Below are 25,228 nucleotides of genomic sequence, written 5' to 3'. Positions count from 1 at the left end.
AAGCATCCGCGCACACCATGCATTCAGCCGGGTACACCAAGCATCCGAGCACACCATGCATTCAGATGGGTACACCAAGCAGTTGAATGCACCATGCATGCAGTCAGGTGTACTACGCAGCCAAGCGCTCCATGTATGCAGCCGGGGCCTGAGTGTACCACGCAGCCGAGCACACCATGCATTCAGCCAATGTAAACCAAGCAGCTGAGCGCACCATGCATTCAGTCAGGTACACCAAGCAGTCAAGCACACCATGCATTCAAACGAGTACACCACGCAGCCGAGAGCACCATACATTCAGCCAGCTACATCGAGCAGCCAAGTGCACCTTGCATTCAGATGGGTACACCAGGCAAACAAGCATACCATGCATTCAGACGGGTGCACAACTTAGTTGAGCACACTATGCATTCAGATGGGAACACCACGTAGTGGAGCACACCATGCATTCAGATGGGTACTCCATGCAGCCAAGCACACCATGCATTCAGACGGGTACTCCATGCAGCCAAGCACACCATGCATTCAGACGGGTACTCCATGCAGCCAAGCACACCATGCATTCAGACGGGTACTCCACGCAGACGAGAGCACCCTGCATTCACCTGGGTACACCACAAAGCCGAGAGCGCCATGCATTCACCTGGGTACATCACGCAGCCGAGAGCGCCATGCATTCACCTGGGTACATCACGCAGCCGAGCGCGCCATGCATTCACCTGGGCACGCCACACGGCCAAGAGCACCATGCATTCACCTGGGTACACCACAAAGCCGAGCGCACCATCTATTCAGATGGGTACACCACGCATCAGAGCACACCATGCATTCAGCCAGGTACAGAATGCAGCCGAGCACACCATACATTCAGCCGAGCACACTATGCATTCAGCCAGGTACAACAAGCAGCCAGGTACACCATGCATTCAGCCAGATACACCATGCACTTAAGTGCATCATCCATTCAGCCGGGTACACCATGCAGCTGAGCGCATCATCCATTCAGCCAGATACACCATGCAGCTGAGTGCATCATCCATTCAGCCGGGTACACCATGCAGCTGAGCGCATCATCCATTCAGCCGGGTACACCATGCAGCTGAGCGCATCATCCATTCAGCCGGGTACACCATGCAGCTGAGCGCATCATCCATTCAGCTGGGTACACCATGCAGCTGAGCGCATCATCCATTCAGCCAGATACACCATGCAGCTGAGTGCATCATCCATTCAGCCGGGTACACCATGCAGCTGAGCGCATCATCCATTCAGCCAGATACACCATGCAGTTGAGTGCATCATCCATTCAGCCGGGTACACCATGCAGCTGAGCGCATCATCCATTCAGCCGGGTACACCATGCAGCTGAGCGCATCATCCATTCAGCTGGGTACACCACGCAGCTGAGCGCATCATCCATTCAGCCGGGTACACCATGCAGCTGAGCGCATCATCCATTCAGCTGGGTACACCATGCAGCTGAGCGCATCATCCATTCAGCCGGGTACACCATGCAGCTGAGCGCATCATCCATTCAGCCAGATACACCATGCAGCTGACTGCATCATCCATTCAGCCAGATACACCATGCAGCTGAGCGCATCATCCATTCAGCCGGGTACACCACGCAGCTGAGCGCATCATCCATTCAGCCGGGTACACCATGCAGCTGAGCGCATCATCCATTCAGCCAGATACACCATGCAGCTGAGCGCATCATCCATTCAGCCAGATACACCATGCAGCTGAGCGCATCATCCATTCAGCCAGATACACCATGCAGCTGAGCGCATCATCCATTCAGCCAGATACACCATGCAGCTGAGCGCATCATCCATTCAGCCAGATACACCATGCAGCTGAGTGCATCATCCATTAAGCCGGGTACACCATGCAGCTGAGCGCATCATCCATTCAGCCAGATACACCATGCAGCTGACTGCATCATCCATTCAGCCAGGTACAACAAGCAGCCAGGTGCATAATGCATTCAGCCAGATACACCATGCAGCTGAGCGCATCATCCATTCAGCCAGATACACCATGCAGCTGAGCGCATCATCCATTCAGCCGGGTACACCATGCAGCTGAGCGCATCATCCATTCAGCCGGGTACACCACGCAGCTGAGTGCATCATCCATTCAGCCGGGTACACCATGCAGCTGAGCGCATCATCCATTCAGCCAGATACACCATGCAGCTGACCGCATCATCCATTCAGCCGGGTACACCATGCAGCTGAGCGCATCATCCATTCAGCCAGATACACCATGCAGCTGAGCGCGTCATCCATTCAGCCAGGTACACCACGCAGCTGAGCGCATCATCCATTCAGCCGGGTACACCATGCAGCCGACCGCATCATCCATTCAGCCGGGTACACCATGCAGCTGAGCGCGTCATCCATTCAGCCAGATACACCATGCAGCTGAGTTCATCATCCATTCAGCCAGGTACACCACGCAGCTGAGCGCATCATCCATTCAGCTGGGTACACCATGCAGCTGACCGCATCATCCATTCAGCCGGGTACACCATGCAGCTGAGCGCATCATCCATTCAGCCGGGTACACCATGCAGCTGAGTGCATCATCCATTCAGCCGGGTACACCATGCAGCTGAGCGCATCATCCATTCAGCTGGGTACACCATGCAGCTGAGTGCATCATCCATTAAGCCGGGTACACCATGCAGCTGAGTGCATCATCCATTCAGCCGGGTACACCATGCAGCTGAGCGCATCATCCATTCAGCCAGGTACACCACGCAGCTGAGCGCATCATCCATTCAGCCGGGTACACCATGCAGCTGAGTGCATCATCCATTCAGCCAGGTACACCACGCAGCTGAGCGCATCATCCATTCAGCTGGGTACACCACGCAGCTGAGCGCACCATCCATTCAGCCGGGTACACCATGCAGCTGAGCGCATCATCCATTCAGCCAGGTACACCACGCAGCTGAGTGCATCATCCATTCAGCCAGGTACACCATGCAGCTGAGCGCATCATCCATTCAGCCGGGTACACCATGCAGCTGAGCGCATCACCCATTCAGCCAGGTACACCACGCAGCTGAGCGCATCATCCATTCAGCCGGGTACACCATGCAGCTGAGTGCATCATCCATTCAGCCAGGTACACCACGCAGCTGAGCGCATCATCCATTCAGCTGGGTACACCACGCAGCTGAGCGCACCATCCATTCAGCCGGGTACACCATGCAGCTGAGCGCATCATCCATTCAGCCAGGTACACCACGCAGCTGAGCGCATCATCCATTCAGCCGGGTACACCATGCAGCTGAGTGCATCATCCATTCAGCCAGGTACACCACGCAGCTGAGTGCATCATCCATTCAGCCAGGTACACCATGCAGCTGAGTGCATCATCCATTCAGCCGGGTACACCATGCAGCTGAGCGCATCATCCATTCAGCCAGGTACACCACGCAGCTGAGCGCATCATCCATTCAGCCGGGTACACCATGCAGCTGAGTGCATCATCCATTCAGCCAGGTACACCACGCAGCTGAGCGCATCATCCATTCAGCTGGGTACACCACGCAGCTGAGCGCACCATCCATTCAGCCGGGTACACCATGCAGCTGAGCGCATCATCCATTCAGCCAGGTACACCATGCAGCTGAGTGCACCATGCATTCAGCCGGGTACACCATGCAGCTGAGCGCATCATCCATTCAGCCAGGTACACCATGCAGCTGAGTGCACCATGCATTCAGCCAGGTACACCACGCAGCTGAGTGCATCATCCATTCAGCCGGGTACACCATGCAGCTGAGTGCACCATGCATTCAGCCGGGTACACCATGCAGCTGAGCGCATCATCCATTCAGCCAGGTACACCACGCAGCTGAGCGCATCATCCATTCAGCCAGGTACACTATGCAGCTGAGTGCATCATCCATTCAGCCGGGTACACCATGCAGCTGAGCGCACCATCCATTAAGCCAGGTACACTATGCAGCTGAGTGCATCATCCATTCAGCCAGATACACCATGCAGCTGACCGCATCATCCATTCAGCCGGGTACACCATGCAGCTGAGCGCGTCATCCATTCACCCGTGTACACCACGCAGCTGAGCGCACCATGAATGCAGTTGGGTACACCACACAGCCAAGTGCGCCATGTATGCAGCCAGGGCCCTGAGTGTACCACTCAGCCGAGCGCACCATGCACGCAGCCAGGTGTATCATTCCCAGCTATAGGCATTTTGCGCTGACAGTGAATCTCTGTGCTCACCAGATTGGAGTAATTTAGACTACTAACTGCCCGTAAAACCAGGCAGTATCAGACCTGGCTTTCAGCTCCGTCAAGCCGAATCGTACAAAAGACCCTATTATTTTCCTAATATTCACAGATTATAAAGGCCGCGGTTCCCAATGTTATCACAGAGCCCTGCTGACTCATATTACACATGCCACTAGAACCTAATCACATTACACAACTCCGGACCGCGGCGTAGATAATGCAGAGCAAATGATACGCATTTAATTATCCAGCAATTATAAATTTCAAGGATGTACCTTTTTCCACTTAACATTTAATAAAATGGAGGAGAACATGACATGACATGAGAAGAGCGGGACGAAAAAAAGCAAAAACACACAGAAGACAGCAGAGATCAGCAACATGGAGGCACGTGTGCAATGAAAATGGGAATATAACCAGCAAAAGAAACAAGGGAGGAAAGAGAAGGAGAGAAAATGACCCATTGTTAACACGTCTCTTTATCATACATCTGGAAGAGAAACTATCATCGATTTTGACTCATCCTACTGTGGAGTACAACTTAGTGCAATTTTGCTAAGAAGGTATTAATTCACTATCATATAGTAAATAATATATAGAGCTGACTCTGCATTATAAACTTCTGTGAAGCACTTGTTGGGTCAAAGTGCTCACCACACATATAGATAAGTTCCTTAAGGGGTCTACTTTCCAAAATGCTGTCACTTGTGGGGGGTTTCAATGTTTAGGCACATCAGGGGCTCTCCAAACGCAACATGGCGTCTCATCTCAATTCCAGTCAATTTTGCATTGAAAAGTCAAATGGCGCTCCTTTCCTTCTGAGCTCTGCCCTGCGCCCAAACAATGGTTTACACCCACATATGGGGTATCAGCGTACTCAGGACAAATTGTACAACAACTTTTGGGGTCCATTTTCTCCTGTTACCCTTGGTAAAATAAAACAAATTGGAGCTGAAATAAATTTTGTGTGAAAAAAAGTTAAATGTTCATTTTTATTTAAACATTCCAAAAATTCCTGTGAAACACCTGAAGGGTTAATAAACTTCTTGAATGTGGTTTTGAGCACCTTGAGGGGTGCAGTTTTTAGAATGGTGTCACACTTGGGTATTTTCTATCATATAGACCCCTCAAAATGACTTCAAATGAGATGTGGTCCCTAAAAAAAATGGTGTTGTAAAAATGAGAAATTGCTGGTCAACTTTTAACCCTTATAACTCCCTAACAAAAAAAAAATTTTGGTTCCAAAATTGTGCTGATGTAAAGTAGACATGTAGGAAATGTTACTTATTAAGTATTTTGCGTGACATATCTCTGTGATTTAAGGGCATAAAAATTCAAAGTTGGAAAATTGCGAAATTTTCAAAATTTTCGCCAAATTTTCATTTTTTTCACAAATAAACGCAAGTTATATCGAATAAATTTTACCACTATCATGAAGTACTATATGTCTGGAGAAAACAATGTCAGAATGGCCAAGATCCGTTGAAGCGTTCCAGAGTTATAACCTCATAAAGTGACAGTGGTCAGAATTGTAAAAATTGGCCCGGTCATTAACGTGCAAACCACCCTCGGGGCTTAAGGGGGTTAATAAAAAGTGATATCATTCTATTTTTTTTTTTTTGCATAACTTAATCAAGATTGGAAAATAATGTTAAATATGTATAGAAAATGTTAGCACATGTCCAGAAATTAAGGAATCTAAAATAAATAGCAAACCACAAAATCAGCAGCTTCTGGTTGGATATATTAGAGGAAATCTAGGACAAATCAAAATCTTCATGATAGTTTCTTTTCACGAGATAACATTTAAAATATCTTAATTGTAAAAAATAAAATAAAAAATAAAAAATAGAACGAGCAAAGTTGAATACTAGCCCCGAATTCAGAACATGCTTTTTTCTGGCTAATGAGAACAATGGGAAGACTGTAGCAGTTCATGCCAGATTTACCCTGGAGGCGGCACTGGAACATAGTATTCTGAAGAGTACTCGGCTGTGTCCTGGAGAGCAGGCATGACACATAGAAAGCCTACACGCCATTCTCACAATACAGAGACCCGCAAGAGGCAACGTTGTGTTTTCACTCCTATAAAACCATCTGTGCGGCTTCTTTTATGTAATGCAAGGATTCTATCACAAATTATACTTGCCGAAATAAAAATCAAACCACAGGAGCAAGAAGAACACTCCGACACACAAGAAGCCTAAAAATGTAATTTAAAAACCCATGGACCCTAAAGAAAATTTTTTATCTGGACCCTCTAACCTACCATGAGTCATTTATCCCAATGGTGTCATTCTATGTGGCACAGGAGTCATTGGGCTCCTTCAGGCACCAAGGACAAAAGGGCACTGTACACAAAAAATAGCAAACGATGGTTCAGCCAATTGCTTGGCCAACGATTATCCCTCTCGACTCCTAACCCTGCTAAGTGGTGCTATGTTCTCTACGAGAGGATCACTACTAAACTAATCTGGTGGTGGTTTGTCTTTCCAATATCTAAAAGACTGGCAGTCCAAAAACAGACATGGCGGATCCTGTCATGATCTCCATGGCCAGAGAACTAGCATAAGCCTCTATAGGAACAAGCTCTTGGAAGATGTAACTGTACTGACCATGAACTAAACCTACCGCATCATCTAGAAGTAGCCAGGTAGCATGTCCTACTTTTTATCCCTATATGCCCAGCGCCGGCCGGAGAACTAAATAATGCTAGCAGAGGGAAATATAAGACCTGACTGACCTCTAGAGAAATGCCCAAAAGGAGACAGAAGCCCCCCACATATATTGGCGGTGATATGAGATGAAACAACAAACGCAGCAGGAAAATAGTTTTAGCAAATTTGAGGTCCGCTTTCTAGATAGCAGAAGACAGAAAGCATACTTTCATGGTCAGTAGAAAACCCTAACAAAACACATCCAGAAATTACTTTAGGACTCTGGCATTAACTCATAATACCAGAGTGGCAATTCCTGATCAACAAGAGCTTTCCAGACACAGTAACGAAACTGCAACTGTGAACTGGAACCAAAATACAAAAACAAAACATGGACGAATGTCCAACTTATCTAGTAGATGTCTGGGAGCAGGAACAAGCACAGAGAGGCTTCTGATAACATTGTTGACCGGCAAGCATCTAACAGAGAAGCCAGGTTATATAGCGACACCCAGATCTAATCAGAACAGGTGAACAGGGAAGATGATGTCACAAGTTCAATTCCACCAGTAGCCACCGGGGGAGCCCAGAATCCAAATTCACAACAGGATCCCCATCTGCAAAGGGAGATTTGGGGTCCCCACACGCATCAGCTTGTCCTTGGTTTTGGCAGATGTCAGTATGATTTTAATGGAGGACTCAAGTGGTTTGGCCATCTCAACGCTTAACTCAGCTATGTGGTCCTATGTTCTTTACGAGAGGGTCACTATCAAACTCCTCTAGTGGTGGCTTATCTCATCAACAACCAAAAGGTTCGACAGTTCAAAATTATACATAGTAGATCCTCATGTTCCCTGACACCATCTGTCATGGAAGAGTTGGAGCCCACACGCACATCAGATTGCAAAAATTAGTCTAATTTGAATGGGGACCTTAATTGTGACCTCTACCTCTACTGCCCTATATCTACATTCCTGAAAGGGATTGTCCGGTCAAAACTGATAAGACTTATGAATCCTCCAGCACACACACTGTGTGCTGCGGGGATTCGCCGATTTCAGACCTGTCACCGGAGGGTATGTATGTGTTATACATACTCCCGGCCAGTGAGCGCGGCCTCGCTCAAGACACTTGTATAGAGCTGACAACAACCCCCATCTAGTGACGTGGCTGTCAAGTTGGCGTGGCCCACTACAGGATGCAGCCTTGCTCCATACAAGTGTATGGAGAGCGAGGCTGCGCCCACTAGCCAGGAGTATGTATAGATTATACATACCCTCTTGTCCTGGGTCTAAAACTGGCGAATCCCTGCAGCGCAGAGTGTGTGCATTGGGGGGATTCATAAGTGTGCCGTCACAGAATTCTGACCGGACGACCCCTTTAAAAAAATATGTATTTCCCAAAATGTCCAGGAATTTCTGTAACAATGGAAAACTACCAGACTCCCAAAAAGGTTGTCAATTGTACTGAGCATTGCTGAAGATTCTGGAATCCTCCCTGCACTTAAGATTGGAATATTCCATTCTTTGATGGAACCCTGACACTCAAACTCACATTTGAGGATTAATAAACGGGTCACGGAAAAGAGTGGAAGGAATGTGGCCTGAAAAAACAGGACATGCCTCATGTGTTGTACTCCCAGGTTTGCATCACAAAAAGATAGCAACTATGAGATAGCAATACCTCAAACATAAGGCCGAGGCTACATATTGTCTTGAGATTGTAGAATATAATATGGTGGATTTAAATCTCATCTCAGCCCCTCTGTAGTTGCCATAGAACAGTTGATGCTACCATGTGGTGGGATTACCAACTCTGGTTATCAGAGTAATAGACCCAAAATGGTGTCAACTTGTCTCCAATGTAAATTCGGAGTCACCTTGTATTGCATGATGAATCTCAACCAGAATGAACGACATGAAGCCTTGGCCTTAACTTTTCTCATTTGAGAATTTTTGGGTGGTTGTATGGAATAAAACCACAAATTTAAGAGCGAGATTCATAATCCAAGGTCCTCATGCATAAATAACCAGTGTAAAAAAGGTCTGGGTCACAATTTATTAAGGGTCGTCAAACACATGGATCAGATGGCTCTCCTAAAATCTATCAACCCCAATAAAATGCTAAAGGAAAAATCCAATTTAACATTATCCCCAAAACATCCCACAAATCAAGGTTTACAAACTTCATGGATATTAGTTCAACAGCGAGTCCTCCAAGAAACACTAGGTTTGGCCAACAAAAATCTTTGTTCTTCTATTGCCTCCATACAACACTAAAAAATTTTCATAAAAGACCAAATCACGTTCCTACATGACAATAATCCAGTCCTTTTTTTTTAAACATTTTTTTGGTTTATCTCCAGCATGGGCCATGCAAGTATACATGCATGTATAATGACCACAAGTATGACTCTTTTTATGCAAGGCAAGGAGCAGCTATACAAGGATGTAATGACACTTACCCATTTCCTCCAGTTCAGAAGTCATGGATTTGGAACGCAGTGATATTGCGGGTGGAGTGACACGCTTGGTTTGCTGGGGCACTGGAATCGTTTAGAAGAAGAAGGACGTCTGTTAATATACAAGTATACTTTTAAACTGCTTTAGCCCCAAAATTTAACAACTGATTAATTTTCCTTAACATTTAGGTCAGGGTTGTTGAGTTACTTTCCATGTTGATAAAGTGATAATGAGACCTCTAGTTATTTGGCCATTGGTGTGAATTATTTGGAAGGACCTGGTCCACCACCATGTTGGTACTCGGTTGCTACCATATTGGAACCTGAGAGCTGCCTCCTACCTGACGATATCCACGGTTCTTTTCATGATTAACCAGCCTGACGAGACATCAATGTTGCGGCATGACACATGTGATGTTGCGTCAGCCTGGTTACTCAAAAGAAGAGCCAAGAATGCCGGTAGGTGACAGGAGGTTCTCGAGGCTCTTGTCCAATAGCCGCTAGACCAAGTCCTGCAAATTAATTTTCACCATCTCTAGTTCTGAGTGCTTGGGTAAGACTATATGTCACTCAGCTTCTATGTCCTACTACCCAGCAGTCTCTGTACCAGCTACATCTCTAACCATGTTGGAAACTAATAGAATTCTACCCTTACTTTGGGTCTGTATAGAGGAGAAAGCAACATGTGTAAAATTAATGCAGTTTTTGGAATACCCAAACAAGGCAAAAAGAGAGTGCCGCATGCACAGCCACCTCCCCATTCATCAAGGTGTGAGACCTCATTCTCGAGATTTAAGTCATTATAGCTGAGCTACAACACCACTTCCAGCCTGTGGACAGGGTGAAGTTGCTTTTGGTTAAAAGCAGCCACTTTTTTTAATCTTGTGCAATATAGAGTAATCTGTTCTGAGAAATAATATCACACCGCCATAATATACTCATCGATATTTCTGATGTGGCTGATGACCCACATAACCATTTCACACCGTTACTATGCAGTAAACACTTGGGTGTTGGTATCGAACATGAACTAACCATATGGTCATTTGTACCTTTTTTTCGCATGGCATCCTCCATTTCTGGGTTCCGAGTTACCATTACAACTTTTACCATTAAGTTGTTTCCTCCTTGCCGAATCATATTAACCACCTGCCGATGACCCACCTTCACCACATTCTGCCCATTTACCTAAGAAGAGAGAACATCATAGTTTAGACAAGAGGGCACTAATCGATGGAATCATATCTGATACATCTTCGGATCATTTTGAATTTCAATAAGCTTCATAATCCAATTTTACAGGCGAAAAAAATCATTTTTAGCTTGTATTTAGAGGCTGTAACCAATCCAGAATGAGTGCATAGGCGCAATGCTTGTTTTTTTTCTGGCCACCCATATGAGAACCCTATCCAGTATTCCAGGGGTGGGCAATTAAATTTCCCGTCGGGCCACATGAGAGACCGTGACTGTTGTAGATGGCTGAACCAATATGCTGAAATTAATTCTGCTCAATAATAATAATAATAATATTAACATATTAATTATAATGATTTGTATTAATATTAATTGTATCACTTAATATTGAGCAGAATTAAGTATGCTGACTTTATTACTATGATGCTATTTTTCCATGGCGCTTCCTCCTATATACCTTATGAGTCTAGACATAGCCCCTATATACCATAAGAGCGCCCACATAGCTTCCTATATACAGTATGAGACCACATACAGCCCCTATATACCGTAAGAGCGCCCACATAGCCTCCTATATACAGTATGAGCCCCAAATAGCCTCTCGATAAACAATATGAGCCTTCACATAGCCCCATATACAGTGGGAGCCACACATATCCTCCTATATACAGTGTGAGCCCCACATAGCCTCCATATACAGTGTGAGCCCCACATAGCCTCCATATACAGTGTAAGCCCCACATAGCCTCCATATACAGTGTGAGCCCCACATAGCCTCCATATACAGTGTGAGCCCCACATAGCCTCCATATACAGTGTGAGCCCCACATAGCCTCCATATACAATGTGAGCCCCCACATAGCCTCCATATACAATGTGAGCCCCACATATCCTCCTATATACAGTGTGAGCCCCACATAGCCTCCATATACAATGTGAGCCCCACATATCCTCCTATATACAGTGTGAGCCCCACATAGCCTCCATATACAATGTGAGCACCCACATAGCCTCCATATACAATGTGAGCCCCACATATCCTCCTATATACAGTGTGAGCCCCACATATCCTCCTATATACAGTGTGAACCCCACATAGCCTCCATATACAGTGTGAGCCCCACATATCCTCCTATATACAGTGTGAACCCCACATAGCCTCCATATACAGTGTGAGCCCCACATATCCTCCTATATACAGTGTGAACCCCACATAGCCTCCATATACAGTATGAGCCCCACATATGAAATGACATCATCGTGCCTGCTATCTAACACTCTGATTGGTGGAAGATGGAGTCGGCGCCCCCATCCTCCGCCAATGTATTCACCTCTGCCTGAGGATGCAGATAGCAGTGACAGCGGGCGTATGGACGGGAGGGGTTAAGGAAGGCATGGTGCAGTTCGTAGGCCATTGTTTCAGCCCTTCGGCTTTCTTGATCTGCGGGTCAACCTGGAATAGTCAGAGGGCCGGATAAGGCCAGCTGGTCGCAGTTTGCCCAGGTCTGCTGTATTCCCATGACAAAACTTCCTACATATTTCCCAGCTGTTCCTGATCCAGCAGGATATTCCAAGGATTTGCATGTTGCCCAGGAAGGTCATGGTACATCTCAGTTATAAAATGTGCCTGCTGCAGTGATCCTCCAACCGCATAGATCGGTTTGTCCTCCTCATCGTGGGAACAAGACTAAGGGAGTACTTTTTTCTGTTGATTCTGGGTGGGGTAGCACTTTCTTTTGTCTTTTTTGGCATATCGTTGTGTGAGGAGGGGCATTGTGGAGGCATCATACTGAGTGGGGGCCAATGAAAGGGTATTGCAGTGGTTGGGAACACTAAGGGGTTTCGGTAGGAGCACTACTTCTGTATGGTGGCACAAAAACAGATTTGGCACCGCTGTACGTCTCATTTTCCTATTTTCTAACTTTGGAAATGCTCTTCATGTCCCGTTTGAGAAATTAAATCTGATTGGTCACTTTTAGCCATCAAGATGTCACACTAAGCGATAGCTGTTGGTACCTGAATGATTTTTTTGCCAATCATTCGGTGCATATTTATCTCTCCTGACTTTCCAGACTTCTCCGACAGCGACTTCTCTCCTGGAGAACAAGAGGATTGGCAGTCCGAAATTGGACAAGCCAGATCCAGATGATCAGTGATATTTATACTCAGGACTGTAACTATAACAAAATGGCATGCTCTCTATCTAGAGGAAAGAAAGTTTTAAAACTAACAAAGAAAGGGATTCTTTACTGTAAGAGCAGTGATATTTATACACAAGCCTACAACTATAGCAAAAGGGGCATCCTCTATATCTAGAGGAAAAAAGGTTACCACATACACATAAAAGGGGTATTATTTACTGTAAGAGCAGGACAGTAAATATATCAAATAGACATTTTTACAACCAGAGGAATGAGGGTTACTACATTAGCATAACAGGTTTTTTTTTACTCTAAGAGTCATAATATTTAAGACACAGGACTATATCTAAAGGGCATCCCCTATACCTTCAGGAAAGCATAAAAGGGAATTCTTTACTCTAAGAGAAATGGTATTTATACAAAGTGTTGAAACAAAGATCGATGGTCTACATGTAGAGGAAATAAGTTTTTTATACTAAGGTGGGGCCCCTGCGGGTCCAGTCGCCACAGAGGTACTGCACCTCAGATCTCGGGTAAGGAGGGGACACTAACCCAGTACCCACACACTAGCACCCAACACTAGACCTCTTCAGGCCAGGGAGGGACTAGGTAGAAGGTGCGGATGGAGAGAGTGGCAGTTGTGAGGAGTTCTCATGGAAACAAGAAGGAGGAGTTAGTCTGTTAGTGAGAGGCAGAGGGAGTTGGAGCTGAGGACTTGAGCAGTGAGGAGCTTGTCCCAGCAACAGAGAACAGAGAGAGAAGTTCCAGAGAGTGAGAGGGGAAGAAGGGGTCCTAGGGGCACGGGTAGTGAGGAATCCACCCGTGGGGCCCGAATCCACGCCTACCGTAGTTGGGTGTAGGGACCAGGTCGCAGTGGGGGAACTGGCCTCCAGACTAGTGGAGAACTACTAGGCTCAGCTAGCAAGCCGGAGGCTGTGGTAACTGTACATGCCACAGCCAAACACATTCGCCGAAAAGGTGGCCACATAGGATCAAGGGGACCAGGAGGACGTCGACCGACAAGTTCCGAGGCTGCTGGCTTGGGACACTGTGTGTGAAGTTGCAGGGCAGGAGAGGCGGGAGCTAGAGCAGTGATACGGCCAGGAGAGGAACATAAGAAGGGGGTCCTGGCAAAGCGTACCCCAAATTACCTGAGAGTTGGCTGGACCTCAGACCCGGAGGACACAGCACCCGGCTGGGGACTGCATATAAGAACTGTGAGTAAACTGTAGAAACTACACCCTCTGAATTATTACTATGTCACCTGCCCTGCACTACAACATTCACCATCATTGACTTTAACACCATAACTGCCCTGGGGCCTAGCTCTACCCATGGAGAGCTGAAACATCTATGCTGCATCACCATCTGCCCCAGTGGACCTGAACCGCAGCATCGGCCATTTCCCTATTGCCGAACACCACGGGTGGCGTCACAAACTAATCCCTTATAAACTTTAACCCCTTTAATTTCACTTTTATTGGAACCCAGGGCCACGGACCAGGTCACTGCTGCCATGACCACCCCCTTAAGAACCGTCGGACCAGGCTCGAGTACCACACAGCCCTAGCGGGCGCTCCACTGACATAGAAAGGGATTCTTTACTGTAAGAGCAGTGACTCTATGGGACTATGTGACAGGGAAGATGTTATAGTGAATTGACTAAAAGAGTTAAATATGTAAAAGAAAATTATAAAATAATATTACAAGTTATGGTACAACATCAGCAAAGGTGGGTCGCTGATCATGGGATTTATTAAAACTGTCAAATTTGGAGTCATGAAAAACATTTTTTTTTCTAGGAAAAGGAAAACTGAATTTTATCTTCCTCTGAATCAACATTGCAGAATAATACGCTGAACTTTATGGTCTTTATGTTTATCTTCATGTCTTTTGTGGGATTTTATAAGATCAGAAACTCAGTAGAACCAATGGGAAAATATTAAATAACACTGAATAATAAACTTATTCATATATAAAATAATAAAGAACAGGACTCAAAATGAAAGATTTAAAGGGGATTATTCCATGTGCAAGATACTATTCCAACATGTAGTAGGTGTAATAATAATATTAGCAAATATCTCCAATTAGAATTGTAGTATTGTTTTTCTGTTTCGTTATGTCTCTTTCCTCATGTGCAGGCATTGCAGGACCTTAGGTATCCATGGTTATGACCACTAGTAACTAGCAAACTGTCACTATGGATACCTAAGGTCCTGCACATGAAGTAAGGTCCTGCACATGAAGAAAGAGACATAGCAAATCAGAAAAACTATACTACATTTCTAATTGGAGATATTTGCTAATATTATTATTATTACACCTACTACACATTGGGATAGGATCTTGGAGATGGGAATAATCCTTTAAATTCCCTCCTACTTCATCTTCATGTCAATTCTGACAGCAGTTTCCTCTCCAGCTGACAGTATTAGCAGCAATCTGCTGCCATCTGGTTACGGTTCCCATTAATAAGGAAGAATACAATTTCTAGAACTCCTACTGAAAATTCTAATAGACACTTTTCTAGTAAACACAGAACCCTCTAGTGGATGGTATCACTACACAAAGCTTCTAAGTATTACCTATATATATTTTTTATAACTATTTGTTAAAAAATTATTATAAACTCTAAAAAGGATTTGCAACCAAAACCTGAAAAAAATGTACATTTATTTTTTTTTTTAAAGTAAAAACAAAAAGTGTGGCCATGTTGGTTCTCAAATGACAATTTACAGAATTGGTGATCACCAATCCCTTTTACTCCCTCACCCCCCGGGGCCATTTTGTTTTTTGTTTTTTATTCTCGTTTTTGCTCCCCTTCTTCCCAGAGCCATAACTTTTTTATTTTTCTGTCAATATGGCCATTCTAGGGCTTGTTTTTTGCGGAACGAGTTATATTTTCAAACAACGCCATTGATTTCACCATATAATGTATTGAAAAAAAGGGAAAAAAAATCCAAGTGTGAGGAAATTGAAAAAAAAAGTGCAATTTCACAATTTTTTTTTCTTTTTTTCCTTTTGTGCTCACTAAATGCTAAAGCTGACCTGCCATTATGATTCTCCTGGTCATTACGAATTTGTAGATACCAAATATGTCTAGGTTCTTTTTTGGTTAAGTGGTGAAAAAAATCCCAATTTTGTAAAATAAAAATAAGAAAAATTTCCTGAGACCCGTAGCGTCTCCATTTTTCAATATTTGAGGTTGGGTGAGGACTTATTTGTTTGTGCACCGAGTTGACGTTTTTATTGATACTATTTTGAGGAAGATACAATCTTTTCATCGCCCGCTATTGCATTTTATTGCAACGCTGCGGCTACTAAAAACCGTAATAAATTTTATATTTTTAAAAATTTGTTGTCATGCCAACCCATCGGCAACCCACGATCATGTGAGAAGGGCGCCAATAGGCGAGGTAAGTGAAACGTTTCCAGAGAGTGCATGTTAAATGCCGCAGTCAGAGATTGACAACTGTATTTAACATGTTAACAGCGGCGGATGGATTGCGATTCCACCTGCGGCTGTTAGGGGCACATGTCAACTGATCAAATCAGCTGTCATGTTCTGGAAAATATGCGGGCTCAGTTGCAGAGCCTGCATCAAAGGGGGATACATGACATAAGACGCATATATACATCATATGTCGTGAAAGGGTTAATGTGTAAACAGTATACGGTAAGCTCTTAAGCTCTCTCTAGTGGCTGAAGTCAGAATTGGATCATGATGTTTTATGACTATGCAGGGAATTTCAAGCTCTGAAAACTAGAAAAAAAACAGACCTCCAGTCCTTATATAACGAAATACTATAAAAATTACTTTTATTATTAAGAAAAAGAAATCCTATAGCACTGAATTCAATCGAGTTCTTATGAAGTATAAGGAGCAGGGAAATGTACACCACATACAGCAAGTAGCTTTGGTGGATTAGTGACTTCATCGATCCAAAAGCAAACATAAGCATAAACTATACCGAGCAGCACCTCACCCTAAATTAGTCTACATCAGGGGTTCACAACTCCAGTCCTTGAGGGCCACCATCAGTGCATGTTTTCAGGATTTCCTTAGTATTGCAAAGCTTATTCACCTGCACAGGTGATGATTCCAACACCTTGTGCAATGCTAAGGAAATCCCCAAAACATGCACTGATGGAGGCTCTCAAGGACTGGAGTTGTGAACTCCTGGTCTACATGATAACAGTTTTCTTGTATTTCCCAACCATGCAATGTCTCTTTGATTGTAGCAATCACTGGCTGCATGTTTTTGCCTTTATAACTGCACGTTCCATCATCCTCTACCCATATATAGGGATAAGTTCCTAGCAGTTATACATATCATTACATATTAGCAGGAAAAAGGAGAGCTACATATGCAGGTATAAAGTAAAACATAAGGCATGTGAGTCGCTGCAGACTGTGCCCTGTGCAGCAGCATGCATATCACAGGCAGTATAGTAAATTCAGACCACTGAAGGAAGGGGGAAAGATGACTGGTTGACAATAGTCTCATCACATCTACAGGAAACGGCCTGGAGGGGATAAAGCGACAACAGCAGAATACATAGGGCTATAATGCACTATGGAGTGCTTCTAAGAAATGATTCTATTACGCAAGGAACAGAAGTGAGATCATGTTTAAAGAGAACCTGACACTTTCTAACACAAATTAGTTAGATACTTTGTAAAAATCCCTGAGCTTCCCTAAATCTAATGTTCTTTTCCATTTTGCGCTGAGCCTCTTCTTTACAGAGATATTCACACTTGTTGTTTTTGAAGCTCAGTATGTGAAATCTCTGCTAACAGCGCAACTGGAAATTTCTACAGTCTCATACTGCTAGACTGCCAGATCAGGTGTTGAGATGTAATTGGCAGCATGTGGGAGGAAGGGATAATATGCATACTTCCAGGGAACACTCTGAAGAAACACTACAAGCAAAGATTTCACATACTGTGCTCCAAAAGCAACTAATGTAAATATCTCCGCAATGGAGAGAAGCAGAGCAAAACGGAAAAAAACATCAGAATCAGGGGAGTTCAGAGACTTTTAAAACATATCTAATGCATTAAAAAAAAGTGGCAGGTCCTCTTTAAATGGAAGAACTACAATGATAAACTGTGGTTCAGAAGAGGGTACTGTGGCTGGAGGTCAGTTTCTCAGAGAAAGCATTTGGGAAATGCCCAGAACTGAGTGGTTGTTACTCTTCTATCAATGTGCCTTGTGGGAGTGGGAGCAGCGGAGAAAGTGGTGATCATGGCAGAAAGGAAACCAAGGCAGCTCAGTGTGGACTGCAAAACCAGTGGATGTTGGGGCAGTCTGGACTCAGTGTGTGATATACAACAGCTGGACAGATCCTAAAAAAAATTACTAAATCAGCAGAGCTGAGCTCCTGCAGAGAGGCCACGCAACCTTGAGAAGGGCACCTCGTCTACCAACAACCAGCGAACTCATAAAATAATAGACATTTTCAATTACATACTTTAGGATGTATTAAGCCAATCTAGTCATATCCTTTTTTTGCACGGATGATCACAAAAAAAATTAAACTGTGTATCAGATAGGTTTAGAAAATAAACCCATAGGAATGACTTTGACTAAAAGTCATCATAGCAGCAACAAATCCAAAAATCAAAGCTAAAGATAAAAACCTTCTAACACTTGGCAATGGCTGGTGAGGAATTCTTTACACTAATTTTGCAATTAACACATCGTAAAGATGGTGTTGGGAGGTTGTGACCTTGACAGTCAATTTAAGATAAGGTAGTGAAATAATCACATCTGACTTATAACCTTAGGGTTTGTAAGATGTGAAGGAGAACTTGCTCGGTTAAGCATGCGAGGTATTGGATGTGGACCAAGCATGAAACCTTCATTCTCTGTTGAAGCTCCACAAACGGTGGTTCTTCCATCTCTAGGGCTGTGGTTGTCCTCGAGATGGTGACGGAGGACTTTTTGGATGTTGTTGTGTTGAGTTTAAGTTGCACCCTGTGCCAGGGTTGTCCAGACTTTCCAGTTGATGAGAAGAATAATTGCTTGGCCACTTGGCCTAGAGAGCCAAGAACCACCAAGTTGAGCTAGGAATGATGCAGGACATATGTTGATGCTGAGACACCATGAGAAGAGGAAGAAAATCTTACCATTTGGTGTATACCAGGGGTGTCAAACTGCATTCCTCGAGGGCCTCAAACCATGCGTGTTTTCAAGATTTCCTTCTCATTGCACAAGGTGCTGGAATCATTCTGTGCATGTGATTAAATGATCACCTGTGCAATACAAGGAAATCCTGAAAACATGACCTGTTTGCAGCCCTTGAGCAATGCAGTTGGACACCCCTGGTGTATACAGCTTCTCTGTAGACCATCATGTCTCTATGGTCATGGACCACAAAGTCAATGTAGTCCAATCCTGCAGGCACATGTTGGAATACATTCCAGTAGCTCAGTGTATCTGTACAAGGCATGAGTATTTCTTGCCTAACACGGCATGTAATGGACCATGCCACCATGTGGCATCATGCATGATTTTGAACACATGAAGGTAGGATAGGGTTTGAGATACATACCATAGCTCTGCATAAGAGCTGCATACATTAAGTCTGCACTAGTTGCAATATTGCTTCCTTTTATTTTCTTTTAGATGTACTGGAACAATGGTTGCAAAACTGTGCATACCCTTTACCCAGACCAGAATGTATGGTTCTTTATATGGATTGACTGCAGACGTATGACATGATAACCTCCAGCCCCACCGCATGAATCTCCCTTGGTGCTTTTCTACTTTACGCAATGCTATAATAGAAATAGATCGGACTGGCCCACTGGAGAAAAGGTAAATCCCCTGGTAGGACGCTTCACAGGAATTGGCAAAATACATTTATATATTCACAATATAAAGACAGAAACTGCAGCTCATCATTCATTTATCTAACTACACAGCGAACTATTATATAAACTTGTGAATGAGGGTAACATAATATTTGCAGGTAGCTGAACAGTGGGACCCCAGAGTCAATGATACTGGTGGACCCTTGGCACCCCACACTGCCCACAGTTGTAACACTATCATAAGTGCCAACAGTCTTGATTTTTTTCGACAATCTTGAGAACCGAACTACAAAAGTGGCAAGGTACAAGCTAACACTGCTTAAAAAAATAGGTCAGTCTTGGGGCTGTCTTTGGAAGGGGCTTAAAGGGATTCTCCACCTCTTTGGATATATATATTTTTTTTACATTGATGCATGTATTTTGGGCTAAAAATCATTTTGGCAATTCAGTCTCATTAAAAATTTTGCCCAATTTGGCTTTTACAGGCTTTTTTGGTTTCAAAGAACATTCAACTTTGATGTGGTCTGTGGTCATAATTGAGCTGAGAGGAGCTCAGGAAAAGAGACAAAAGAGTTTTAAACTGTCCCATTGGATCATTAGACCACAAAACAAAATATTGTACCCGCAGGCAGACAATCACTTTAAATATTCCAAATTGAGATCTTTTCGGTACTGAAAAATTTCTATCAAAACGATGTCCATTTCTCCAAAATTGGCAATCACAATGCGACCCACAGAACCACTACAGGCTTCATATTTTTCCTTTGACATTCACATTATTTTAACCCTTTTGAAATTGCGTGAGTATACTCACTGGTATCGTGTCGGGTTAAGGCCAAATTACCTCAATTAAAAAGTCCCCCATCCTGAGACCCGCTCTCCACGCTACTCCCCCTTCATCGACACTTTCCAAGTACTGAAGCGCGGGAAAAGCTGGAGTTGGAGTAAACTCTTCAATTGGGGTTTGTGCTGTAAAGGAACATGACAATTATAAGTACTTCTGCAGGACGGGACATTACCAATGACAAATTAGGATTTTAAAGGGCTATTTCCATCTTCATAAATGAGAATTTGTTGGATAGAGATTGATAAAATAAGCACTTTTGAAATATACTCCTCATTAAAATTTTCAGCTGTTTTTGAGATATTAACACTTTTCTTTTGTTTACAGCTCGTTGTCTTGGAGACTGACCACCATTGCTAGACAGCAGAACATGTGCAGTGCTTACAAGCTCTTTTCTGTTGAGCATCTAAGCATTGTTTTGAAGTTGGCCAGGATTGTTGGAGCATGGTTTTACCTCCTAATCCTGGCTAGCTTCAGCTCAATGCCTGCAAGCTGCAAAGCTGCAGTGGTCGGTCTTCAAGGCAGCAAGCTGTAAACAAGAGAAAAGTGTTGCCGTAATATCTCAAGAAAAATTTTAAGAAACAGTAAATTGCAAAAGTACTTGCTTTTACATGCACTATCCGGAGACATATCAATCTATGAATATGAGGATAACACTTTAAGTAGACAACTGCTGTATTTGACATGGAGGAGGATGACCTAAATTTAAATTGAATATGTAAATATGGTGTCAAAGACAGCAGTTGTCTACTTAAGGTGTTATACTCATCATCAGAGATGGATATTTTTTCGGATACTGCTTGTAACTAAAAGCACTTTTGTTATTTGCTGCTTGCTAAAATTTTCAGCCTGTTTTGAGATATTAAACACTTTTGTTTCAGATTGCTGCTGTGGAGACTGACCACCACTGGCAGACAGCAGAACAGTAGGAATGAGTGAATCCGAACAGTTTCATACCACTTCTTACTGCAAGTCCGTGTTACTGTTCGGATTCGGTAGCTTGTTGAAAGGCTGCAGTGCAGACAATCAACAAGCTTTAAGGCTGTGGGCACCATGTGACCCGGACTGACTGTGTAAAATAAATAAATAAATAATTTTAAAATATGAAATGGGGTCCCCATTATTTTTAAAATCCAGCCAAGGGAAAGCGGACAGTTGTGAGCTGGTCTTATTTTGCTGGGAAGGGACCAATATCCATGGCCCTTCCCAGTCTATTAATTTAATCATCGAGCTGTCTACTTTGCCTTTGCTGGTTAGTAAAAATGGGGGGACCCTAGAAAAATGATATGGGGTCCCTTCTATTTTTAATAACCAGCTAAGGTAAAGCAGACAGCTGGGGGCTGATATGAATAGGCTGGTAAGTACCATGAACATTGGCCCCTTCCCAGGATAATAAGACCAGTCTTCAGCCACCCCAAAAATGTCACATTCATTACCTGCCATTCTTGCGGAGTACAGTGCAACAGCCAAAATGATGAGCGATAACATCACTGCTCATTATTTCAGCTCTCACGCTGTCTTTATGTGAAGCGGCATTTGTGAACTGAGGTAAACTTACTGACGTCACCTCAGTTCACAGCGGCCAGGTTTAATGGAGTACAGCATGAGAACCGGCAGCGGCTGCTGCTCCAGTGTATGGAGGTTCATTCTCTGAATGGGGCTCCATACACTGAATGAAGAAGACAGGGATCGTTTGGAGACCTCTATTTGGATTACAGAGGACCTGTGTGGATTATTTTTTACAAAATGGGTGAAAGAGGGAAATTATCCAGGAGTGATTTTTCAAATAAAGGACTTTTGTGCGTGTGTTTATTTCTTTTGACTCTGAGGTTAGTAATAAGGGTGTCTGACAGACGCTTCTCTATTACTAATCCCTGGTCTTGGCATCGGCACCAGCTGCTGACATCAATCTCACAACCCCACTACCCCAATTTCCAACACATCAGGGCAATCGGGAAGAGACAAAGCTAAGCACCAAAATTTTTGCATCTAATAGATGCTCCATTTCTGGGGTGGGTAAGGGCTGTTCTTTTTAGGCTGGGAAGGGGCCAATATCCATGGCTCTTCCCAGCCTACTAATATCAGCCCACAGCTATCTGCTTTACCTTTGCTGGTTATTAAAAATGGGAGAGACATGGACATTTTTTAGGGTTCCCACATTATTAATAACCAGTAAAGGCAAAGCAGACAGCTGGGTGCTGATATTAATAGGCTGGGAAGATCCAAGGATTTTGGCCCCTTCCCAGCATAATAAGATCAGCTCACATATGTCTGCTATAACTTGGCTGGCTATTATAAAGAGGGGGGACCCTACATTGTTTTTTTTTAAATAATTTATTAACAAGTACAGTAAAATACACACACAAGACACTGCTCCAGTTCTCCACTTGGACCTCCGTTTCCTGGTTCAAGATTATTTTTTATTTTCTTTCATTATATGTTATTTTAAGTAATTTTCCTATCCACATTCCAGGGCAATTGTCCTGCTCTTACCACCATTTTGCTTACTTTTTAGCAACATAACCATTTTACAGCACCAAAGTTTAAGTTCCCATTGACTTCTATGGCATTTGGATACGGGGTCAAGTTTGGGTCAAATTCTGATACTCGAACTGATCTTTGGACCCTCTTCTATTGAGTCTGTAAATAATGTTTTGAAGGATTGCTGTAGCCCGCTCTTTCCTCCTAATATTGGGCCAGCTTCAGCAAAGTTCCTACAAGCCAGACTGCAGCAGTGGTCGGTCTCTTAGGCAACAAACTGTAAGCAAAAGAAAAGTGTGAATATCTCAGAAGATGGGAATAAACCCTTTAACGACCAATTCTGTGAAAGGGGCTTTATTCTGTAACACAATGACTGTACAGACAATCCTACACCAGCTGCCTGACCTTCACAAAAAAAGGAAGTGGGCCCCAACAACCCCATGTCCAGTCCACACGCCCTTAAAAGTGTTTCCCCATATCACAAGTTATTCCTTATCAACAGATTAAGCAATACCTTATCACTGGGGCTCCCAGTAAGTCAACACCTTCAACAAAAAATATTAGGATACAAAGCAGCTAGAACAAAGCATGCAACGAGGTAAGCAACATGTGTCATTAAAGAGTGCTACAGTGCCTTGCGAAAGTATTCGGCTCCCTGGAACTTTTCAACCTTTTCCCACATATCATGCTTCAAACATCAAGATACCAAATGTAAATTTTTGGTGAAGAATCGACAACAAGTGGAACACAATTGTGAAGTTGAACGAAATTTATTAGTTATTTTAAATTTTTGTGGAAAATCAAAAACTGAAAAGTGGGGCGTGCCACATTATTCGGCCCCTTTACTTTCAGTGCAGCAAACTCCCTCCAGAAGTTCATTGTGGATCTCTGAATGATCCAATGTTGTTCTAAATGCCTAATGATGATAAATATAATCCACCTGTGTGTAATCAAGTCTCCGTATAAATGCACCTGCTCTGTGATAGTCTCAGGGTTCTGTTTGAAGCACAGAGAGCATCATGAAGACCAAGGAACACAACAGGCAGGTCCGTGATACTGTTGTGGAGAAGTTTAAAGCCAGATTTGGATACAAAATGATTTCCAAAACTTTAAACATCCCAAAGAGCACTGTGTAAGCGATCATATTGGAATGGAAGAAGTATCATACCACTGAAAATCTACCAAGACCTGGCCGTCCCTCTAAACTTTCATCTCAAAGGAGAAGACTGATCAGAGATGTAGCCAAGAGGCCCATGATCACTCTTGATGAACTGCAGAGATCTACAGCTGAGGTGGGACAGTCTGTCAATAGGACAACAATCAGTCGTACACTGCACAAATCTGGCCTTTATGGAACAGTGGCAAGAAGAAAGCCATTTCTCAACGATATCCATAAAAAGTGTTGTTTAAAGTTTGCAACAAGCCACCTGGGAGACACACCAAACATGTGGAAGAAGGTGCTCTGGTCAGATGAAACCAAAATCAAACTTTTTGGCAACACTGCCAAACGATATGTTTGGCGTAAAGGCAACACAGCTCATCACCCTGAACACACCATCCCCACTGTCAAACATGGTGATGGCAGCTTTATGGTTTGGGCCTGCTTTTCTTCAGCAGGGAGAGGGAAGATGGTTAAAATTGATGGGAAGATGGATGGAGCCAAATACAGGACCATTCTTGAAGAAAACCTGTTGGAGTCTGCAAAAGACCTGAGACTGGGTCGGAGATTTGTCTTCCAACAAGACAATGATCCCAAACATAAAGCAAAATCTACAATGGATTGGTTCACAAATAAATGTATCCAGGTGTCAGAATGGCCAAGTCAAAGTCCAGACCTCAATCCAATCGAGAATCTGTGGAAAGAGCTGAAAACTGCTGTTCACAAACGATCTCCATCAAACCTCACTGAGCTCGAGCTGTTTGCCAAGGAAGAATGGGCAAGAATTTCAGTCTCTCGATGTATAAAACTGATAGAGACATACCCCAAGCGACCCGACTTGCAGCTGTAATCACAGCTAAAGGTGGCGCAAAAAAGTATTGTGTTAAAGGCGACGAATAATATTGCACACCCGACTTTTCAGTTTTTGAATTTCCACAAAAATTTAAAATAACTAGTGATGAACGAGTGTACTCGTCGCTCAGGTTTTCCCATGCACGCTCGGGTGGTCTCCAAGTATTTGTTAGTGCTCAGAGATTTAGTTTTCATCGCGGCAGCTGCATTATTTACAGCTATTAGCCAGCTTGATTACATGTGGGGATTCCCTAGCAACCAGGCAACTCCCACATGTACTGAGCCTGGCTAGTAGCTGTAAATCATTGAGCTGCGGAGATGAAAACTAAATCTCCGAACACT

The 25,228-nt window shown here is 43.8% G+C and overlaps 1 protein-coding gene across 1 annotated transcript in view; it reads right to left on the bottom strand.

Annotated features, from left to right (window-relative positions):
* SHANK1 (SH3 and multiple ankyrin repeat domains 1) overlaps window positions 1–25,228 on the bottom strand; it is a 537,634-nt gene that overhangs the window by 53,914 nt on the left and 458,492 nt on the right. The window contains exons 16-18 of the mRNA XM_077259811.1: window positions 20,395–20,519; window positions 10,445–10,580; window positions 9,396–9,476 (exon numbers count right to left, since the gene is read on the bottom strand). Coding sequence (XP_077115926.1) covers window positions 9,396–9,476; window positions 10,445–10,580; window positions 20,395–20,519 — 342 coding nt within the window. The remainder of the gene's footprint in view (window positions 1–9,395; window positions 9,477–10,444; window positions 10,581–20,394; window positions 20,520–25,228) is intronic.

The sequence above is a fragment of the Ranitomeya variabilis genome, chromosome 4 (genome assembly GCF_051348905.1).
Source record: "Ranitomeya variabilis isolate aRanVar5 chromosome 4, aRanVar5.hap1, whole genome shotgun sequence".
Classification (NCBI taxonomy): Eukaryota; Metazoa; Chordata; class Amphibia; order Anura; family Dendrobatidae; genus Ranitomeya; species Ranitomeya variabilis.
This window is presented reverse-complemented; position numbering and strand designations above follow the sequence as displayed.